The 8,253-nt window shown below is 38.8% G+C and overlaps 1 protein-coding gene across 5 annotated transcripts in view; it reads right to left on the bottom strand.

Moving 5' to 3' along the window:
* Nucleotides 1–1,083: 1,083 nt before the first annotated feature.
* The window catches only part of GMPS (guanine monophosphate synthase), an 88,054-nt gene continuing 80,884 nt past the window's right edge, over nt 1,084–8,253 (bottom strand). For all 5 annotated transcript variants that reach the window (XM_039236046.1, XM_039236042.1, XM_039236045.1 and 2 more), the window contains 4 exons: nt 7,561–7,676; nt 3,424–3,554; nt 2,284–2,456; nt 1,084–1,206 (listed from right to left, as the gene is read on the bottom strand). In XM_039236046.1, coding sequence (XP_039091977.1) covers nt 1,105–1,206; nt 2,284–2,456; nt 3,424–3,554; nt 7,561–7,676 — 522 coding nt within the window. In that variant the 3' untranslated portion in view covers nt 1,084–1,104. The remainder of the gene's footprint in view (nt 1,207–2,283; nt 2,457–3,423; nt 3,555–7,560; nt 7,677–8,253) is intronic.

Genomic DNA, 8,253 nt, shown 5'->3' with positions numbered 1-8,253 from the left:
AAACCAGTGGCAATGGCAACGAGTCCTACACAAGTTCTTGAATCTTTTCTTAGGAATGGCAGAGGATTATAATATTTGGCAATATCTTGCATGGAGCAAGACTGGTCACAAGTCTTCTGAGCAGTGGGTGATAATAAATCCACCTACAGATTACATCTAAGAGTTCCCTTTACAACTCTTTACTAGATGATACAAGCTGTGGGCATGCGTGATGGTTTCTGTAGTCTCAGAGCTGGCCCTCTGACCAAATGAGATTAAAATGCTCAGACTTTATCGATGCTACACCAGAGACAGCCTCTCCTGGGAAAAAGAACAGAAACTTCCTCAGCCAGGCTATGGGAGCTGGCAACACTGGGGTGGGGGCGGAGGGGATAAAGCTCCTAATGAACAGGTTGACGGTGAACACCAAGGCATCTATGTGGAACAGAATTTGAAAACAATTTAAATTGAGACCATTCATAGCTTCTTTCTCCCATGGCCTCCCATGACTGCGATATCATAAAATTCTAAAGTACTTCAACAAATCCCTGGTGTTTTCCATCTGAAGGCAGCTTACATTTGATAGCCCCAGTGTTCTGCAAAAGGGGCTGAAACAACCCACCTACACCTTTCTCTGATATGTTCATCCCTTATCCCCACCTTTGGAGGAGTAAGGTTACTCACAGGGAAATTCAGATTCTCTGAAAGACATACATACTAAGTCACACTGGTAAATAATGGGTGTTTTCTAACAGCTCTTCGAAACTGGAAAGGGGACGGAGGCCCATTACTAACTCCAAACTCACCCACCTTCATACATCTTCATTGACAGAGACATTAATAGCAACAGTGAGTTTATACATAAAGAACAAGTGAGGCAAAGGCAAAAGCAGTGTCAATCTGTCTGAGTGTAGGCAATGGTGCTTTGATTATACCCGTACAAACTCTTCAGTCCCTTTTAGTTATCCCCAACTCAGCTCTTAAAGCCGTAGATATTTGCTGTAGAGAACTCAGATGTGATGTAGCCGCTCCAGTAACTCTTTTCACAGTACCGCATGTCAATACTGGGAATGGTTTCTAATCAATTTAAACTGAACACAATACTTTAATAGAACAAGAAGTTTATTACTCCCACTCGGTAGTTCCTGGGGGCTTTGATGTTAAGTCATACATAATTCGAGAAATACCAGGAATCTTCTTAATCTCAGTGACCATCTTTAACACCACCTGTTATAAAACAAAGATCATAAATAGAAGAACCAGGATCCAGTGCATGTCCAACAGACCTAAAAGGCTTGCATTTACAATTAAAATGTGATCAATCTAATATTACCACCTTCTGTGTATACGGCATGGTCTCTCATTAATTTTATGTGGTGAACCTAATTTCCCTCTGTAGACTGAAGTGACTTAACTCATTACTACTCAAAGTGCAATTGCCAGTCTGCAAGTTATGTTTGTTACTTGTCCATAACAAGTGTTTAGAAACAATGATAGCAATTTGACATTGCTGTGACATCCAAGCACGTGGTGGCTTTATATGTTAATGCCAAGGTGTCACAAATTATGTGTGACTGAAACAAACACCTTGGAGGCCACCAAGGTGGCACATGATGCACTGTAATAATAACCACTACCAAGTGTACATGAGGAGATGAAAGCCTGGTCACTTGAAAGAACGGAGATTTGGCAAATGTGAGCCTAATGGAAAACAGCCACACTCCCCAGCCTAGCTATCCAGCTATAATCAGAGCCTTGCATTAGAGTACGGGTGCAGCGGTCCACCTAATAAAAGTTTCACTTTGGTTCTCATTTGCTATTATGCAAATAGCTGCTTTGGAATACTCCAGTGGAGAGACAGATAACAAGAGAAGAAGATGGTGATTAAAAATAGAGTCAGTAATTAAGTAGACCACGAAGCAATTTATGGGTGTCTAGCCATCATGGCGTCAAATCTCATCCTTATTTCTAATAAATTCTTGACTCCCAGGGCTTTCACCTTTTCTTGGAAAATAATATTTATAAATATTATTATTGACAAGATTAGACAGAATTACATGTTAGAGGTGGATACTCTCCACATAGTAATCAGACATCTGAAGGGGTATAATAAATTTAAGGTCTTTTCTACTATGGTACATTAAAGAATTATGTGGAAATTGAAAAAAATAAATAAAAGCCTTTCTTATAAACAGAAAACCAACCCAAGTAATACCAATTTTGGCACAGCCTATTCCATTCACCTTATTATAAAATGTAAGAGATAGTAAAAATGTGTATGAGAAAAAAATATATATAAATTACCTCTACAGGGATTTCATTGCCAGGTGTTGCAGGAATACCAGTCATAAAATCACTAGTAATAAAGGTTCGAATAACCACAGATCTCTGGCATGAAGGCTGCTTCTGAAGTGGGTCTCGATCAAAATGTAATGGTGTCAAAATCACTGGCATCTGGCTAATTTTCCCAGCATACCCTAGAGAAAGAAGTTAACATGCAGAACTAATCACCATACCATGGAAAAAGCCCTCTAACCTAGTTCCATTAAATCTTCCCAGACAGTATCTAAAATCACACACATAAGCATCACAGTTAAGACTGTCATCATGCATTGTTCTCAACTACTCATATAATATTGTAAGTAAACACAATCACAAATACAAACAATAGAATTTGATGATTATACTGATGTTACAGTGATACGATTTTATATATATGTAAAGTCCATTCTTGTTACTTAAGGTAGTTATGGTCTATTCTGCAAACACTGAATTAGTGAATACTAAATCACTGTCCCTAGAGGAAATACAGAGTTAGGTTCCTGTAAGCCTCTGATCACAACATTTTCATCAACCAATCAATACATAACCTTGTTTTACATGTTTCTGTTTAAAGACACCTTATTTAATATTATTATTTAATATTTATTATTCATTAACATTGAACTCATAGCCAAGTACAGTGTAATTCACACATGAACAAAGCTTATCTAACCCATCCATGTATTTTCTCCATAAGGCACATGACAGTCATTCTGTGCTTAGAAACCCAGACAGCGCCTCAGCACTAAGCTTAGGGGACATTTCAAATAGTAAAATCAGAAACAAAAAGCACAGAAGAGCAAAAAATATGGTACCAAGTAGACTACAAAAGACACTTTACAGAATGAAGTGAAACAAAAAAGGTATCACCTTTCTTAACATAAACTGGGAAACCAGGAGTCAGGCAACTCAAACTTTTTGTCCCTATGTACATGTTTCACAAATGACTCTAAAGGTGAATAATTTTGTATAGCAGGCAACATCACAGAACAATCCACAGAAATGAGTAATAAATATAGAGGCATCTAAAAATTCAAATTTGCATCCTCCTCTAGAAATCATAACGCTACGCTTCCAAATTCTAGTTAGATCATGTAGTGATAAACAAAATGAGCAACTTACCAGACTCCCTGAGAATGTTATGTGCCTCAAAGTCAGCTTGGCGTAAAGTACTGAGTACCCCTGTTGTCAAGAAAGTGGGAGTAACATCTGTAGGAGGTTCTTTAACAGGTGGGCCAAATATATATACAACTCTAGAAGGGGAGGAAATGAAAATGATAGAGAAATTACATTTTAGTAGGAGAAGCAAGGCAAACAGAATATCATTCTTTCCATTTAGAAAGATTTCCATTTAGGGTCCTTTTGGGACCCTAAAAAGGTCCTTCTCCTGCCTACTTCCAGTCACCACGTGGGTAGGACAGGATGTAAGATAATAGAAGGGTCTATGTTCTATGTACCTTCCTGAAAGTGTATTCTTTGGAATAACAGTATCTCAGAACGTACAAAGATATATGGAATTATCACAGTTCTCTTTTCATATAAGGTACTGGATAGATGCGTATCCCCCAAACCTCACAGGGCCTGGAATCTACAGGTGAAAATAGGGTCCCAGCAGATGTAATCAAGTTAAGGGAAGGTCATAATTATCAGGGGTAAGCATTAATCCATGAAGGTGTCCTTCTGAGAAGAGGGAAATTTAGAAACAGACACACACAGAAAAGAGAAGGCCATCAAGGCAAAGACGATTGGAGTTATACTGCCACAAGCCAAGGACTGCCAGTAAATACTAGAAACTAGTAAGAGGCAAGGAAGGATGCTCTTCCAGAGCCCTATGTCATAGGGAGCACAGCCTTGCTACCTCACTGACTTCAAATTTCTAGCCTCCAGAACTGTGAGTGAATAAATTTGTTTTAAGCCTCCGAGTGTATGATAATGTGTTGTAGTACCCCTAAGAAATCAATCCACAGAAGTCTGAGGAAACACTGAATCGAACTAATAAATAGGCTGTTTTATGACAAAACTTCAGAAACTGCACTATGCTAATATGCACTAGAAACCTCCAAGATAAGTTTGGGAAATATACTGTAGCTTTACCTGACTACTCAATTTTTTTTCCATACTTTGGGAAGCACTGATCCCAAAGATTCTCATTTCCCCATTATTAAAGGTGTGACCAGGGGCGCCTGGGTGGCTCAGTTGGTTAAGCGTCCGACTTCGGCTCAGGTCATGACCTCGTGGTTCATGGGTTCGAGCCCCGTGTCGGGCTCTGTGCTGACTATTAGCTCAGAGCCTGGAGCCTGTTTCAGAGTCTGTGACTCCCTCTCTCTCTGACCCTCCCCTGCTCACCCTGTCTCTCTCTCTCTCAGAAATAAATAAAACATTAAAAAAAATGTTTTAAATAAACAAAGGTGTGACCGAAATAGAACCTAGCATCCTACTATTCCCTGCCAAAAGGACTAGCTCACTACTTCTTTAAGTATCTGTTTAAAAGATAGGAAGATATACAGTGCCTATACACTTAAGTTTTATTAACACTTAATAACAGTGCTAATAAAAGTAGCTTATAATAAAAGGAGCAAGGCTTAAGGAAATTAGCATCAGGTAAGTACAACCTGCAGCGTCTTACCACTGGTGGGGAGGATCTCTTCCACAGCCTTCGCCACAGAAACAAGGGCAGTCAGGACATGGACATGAACACATCCTAGCTCTCCCCACTCTGACTTCAGCCAGCACACACTGCCTCTCTTCCCTAGCCCTACCCATCTTCACCGAAGAAAATAAATATCTCTTGGCAACTTCCACGGTGAAGTTTAATATTTTTTTTTCTTAATAAGTACTTGGAATAAAAACAGAGAAGAAAAGAGCATCACATCAAAACCGCCACTACCACCAATTGATTGCCTCCTCCCAAACATATGATAGCAAGCAGGTTTTTGTCCCATGTGTAAAAGCTACACTTCTACTAAACAACATAGTCCTTACAGTTCATAAGTGATCCCTGAGGAAAAAGCAACTAGGAAAAATAATTCCATTTGCTCTTTTCATCTTATTTCTTACAAACAAGAGTGTTCACAGAATGTACAGGAATAGGTGGTCTTTTCCACTGTACAGAACAGTGAAACTGTAGCAGTCCCTCCCTGCACAAAGATTCCATAATGTGAATTAGGAAAATATTTGGCAAAAATAGAAAAAAAAAATGTTTTTAATTATTTAAATTCCAATTCCCAAAAAGTACCCTGGCAAAAAAATCTAAAAGTCACCAAGACTCTCTTGAGGGCTTATGATTCATATTTTAAAAGCTATTTTGGGGGTGCCTGTGTGGCTCAATCAGTTAAGCAAACGACTCTTGATTTCAGTCATGATCTCATGGTTCTTGAGTTTAACTCTTGCATTGGATTCTGTGCTGATAGTACAGAGCCTCCTTGGCAGTCTCTCTCTCTCTCCTCCTCTGTCTTCCTCTATCTCATCCTCTCTCTCTCTCTCAAAATAAACTTTAAAAAACAAAATCTGTTTTTTTGTTTGTTGTTTGATAGACTTTATTTTTTGAGGGGGTGGGGGAAATGTTTGGGAAAGGACGGAGAAACATATGACGAAAGAAGAAGACAGGCAGAGAAACAAGCATACAAAAGACCAGAGATAAAGTTTATAAAGGGTGAGTGCCCTTTAGCAAAAGAAATATAGAGCGAGAGCTAAAACTTAAGAATGCTGTGAAATGAAAACCAAAAACAGTTGCATCAAACTCAGGGAAAGGAAATTTTCTGTATGAGCTAAAAAATTTATTTAGGCATTACATATTCTCCAGAAGATGGATTATGAACAATTATTTTAATCAGGATAATTATCTCAATTCAAAATAGGGAACTACAAATTTACTATTATTTATTAGTTCTTTTCAGTAAGTGCTTCTGTATTTGCAGGCCTTAGATCCACTGCAATAACAGACCTTTTTAGTAAAACGCTGGCTTCCCTGTGACTCCTGCCCATCTCAGCAGGAAATTCTAGAGCTATACACACCCTGCCGGGTGAACACCAAAGGGGAGGTTCTTAATTACTGCAGCAAACTTGAGTAAACTGAAACCTCCAGAATTCTTTTTGGTTGTGAACTGCTTCATATTCATGCAGAAAACAAAAAAGAGTACCCAAGAGCAAAACTGAAACATCTAATCAGCAACCTGGTACTAAAGAAGTGATACTTTTTGAACTTTATAGGAGACAATGCAATTGGGTATTACACATAGATCATAAATCAGCTGTTGGTACACCCAACATAAGAAATTACTATGCAAACGCAAATTACTGTGCAAAAGAAAAACTGATCTGAAAAAACCAAAATCAACATAAATTTTACATGTAATTTTAGTGATAATCTGTCCAACATATGCCTATTTGTGCTCTTTGATTTCCCCTGGGATTATAATTAATAAAGTCTCTATTGGAAATTGTATAACCTGTACATATTCCTTCCAGTAGAAGAAACCCTGGGAGAAATCCTGGAAGAAAACATATTATCATAAACCAAGAGCTAATAAGCTGCTAATATGGAAGACAGGTTTTCTTTTCAAGTTTATTTTGATAGACAGTGTGAGTGCAAGTGGAGTGGGGGGTGGGAATGGAGGGAGGGAGGGAGCAAGAGCAAATCCCAAACAGGCTCCACACTGTCAGCACAGAGCCCAGTGCAGGCCTTGAACTCACAAACCATGAGCTCATGACCTGAGCTGAGATCAAGAATCAGCCACAATCAACTGAGTTACCCAGCTGCCCCTGGAACACAAGTGTTAAAAGTGCCTTTACTATTTTATATTAGATAAAAAATCCTTCCCTAATTTTCCTTTTTTTTTTTAATGTATTTTATTTTGAGAGACAGAGACAGAGAGCAAGCCGGGGAGGGGCAGAGAGCGAGGGAGACACAGAATCTGAAGCAGACTCCAGGCTCTGAGCTGTCAGCACAGAGCCTGACACAGGGCTCGAACCCACAGACTGTGAGATCATGACCTGAGCCAAATTGGACACTTAACCGACTAAGCCACCCAGGCACCCCCTCTAATTTTCCTTTAAACAACAATATAAAGCTTTTTAATAAGCCAATGACTATACTGTGATGAAGGAACAAAATACAAGGTATTATTAGTATCTGTTCAATTGTTATCTGTGTGCATGCCTGGAACTATATTTTGAGTCTTTCGGTCTCTCAATAGTAAGAAGATCTTAAAAAGCACATCTTCCCATTTCACCTCACTGCCTGTCCCCTGCAGAACATACCTGTTAATGTTGTGACACATGCGAGGTATCAGTCTAGCCAGGAAAATAAGAGATTCCCAGTCAGGCTCATCTTTACTGGAGATTCCACACACGTAACTGTAGGAACGACAGTCACCCTGAAAATAAAAATACAATCAATAATTTTTAATGGTTTTACAGAAGTCAAAAGATGATTGGAAAATATTTTTGGAAATATTGGAAAAACAAAAACAAAAAATTGGAAAACAATCATTTTCTTGTCTTTTTTTAAACGAAAACATGCTTGAATAAAAGCAGATTTAGATATTTCTCTAATGATATAAATAAATCCTAAATTGGGGCGCCTGGGTGGCTTAGTCGGTTAAGCGTCCGACTTTCGCTTGGGTCATGATCTTGCGGTTCGTGGGTTCGAGCCCCGCATTGGGCTCTGTGCTGACTGCCAGCTCAGAGCCTGGAGCCTGTTTCAGTCTGTGACTCCCTCTCTCTCTGACCCTCCCCTGCTCACGCTGTCTCTTTCTCTCTCTAGAAATAAAAAAAACCTTAAAAAAAAAAATTTAAAAAAAAATAAAAAATAAAAAAATAAATCCTAAATTAAAATCCCATATTAACTTCTACCTCAATCAACTCAGACAAAGTATCTTGGTAATTTTAAAAATTCATTCAACGCAGGGGCACCTGGGTGGCTCAGTTGGTTGAACATCTGACTCTTGATTC

Source organism: Hyaena hyaena, unplaced genomic scaffold (genome assembly GCF_003009895.1).
Source record: "Hyaena hyaena isolate Hyena2069 unplaced genomic scaffold, ASM300989v1 scaffold_105, whole genome shotgun sequence".
Classification (NCBI taxonomy): domain Eukaryota; kingdom Metazoa; phylum Chordata; class Mammalia; order Carnivora; family Hyaenidae; genus Hyaena; species Hyaena hyaena.
Note: the sequence above shows the minus strand (reverse complement) of the source record. Positions and strands in the feature narration are given on the sequence as shown.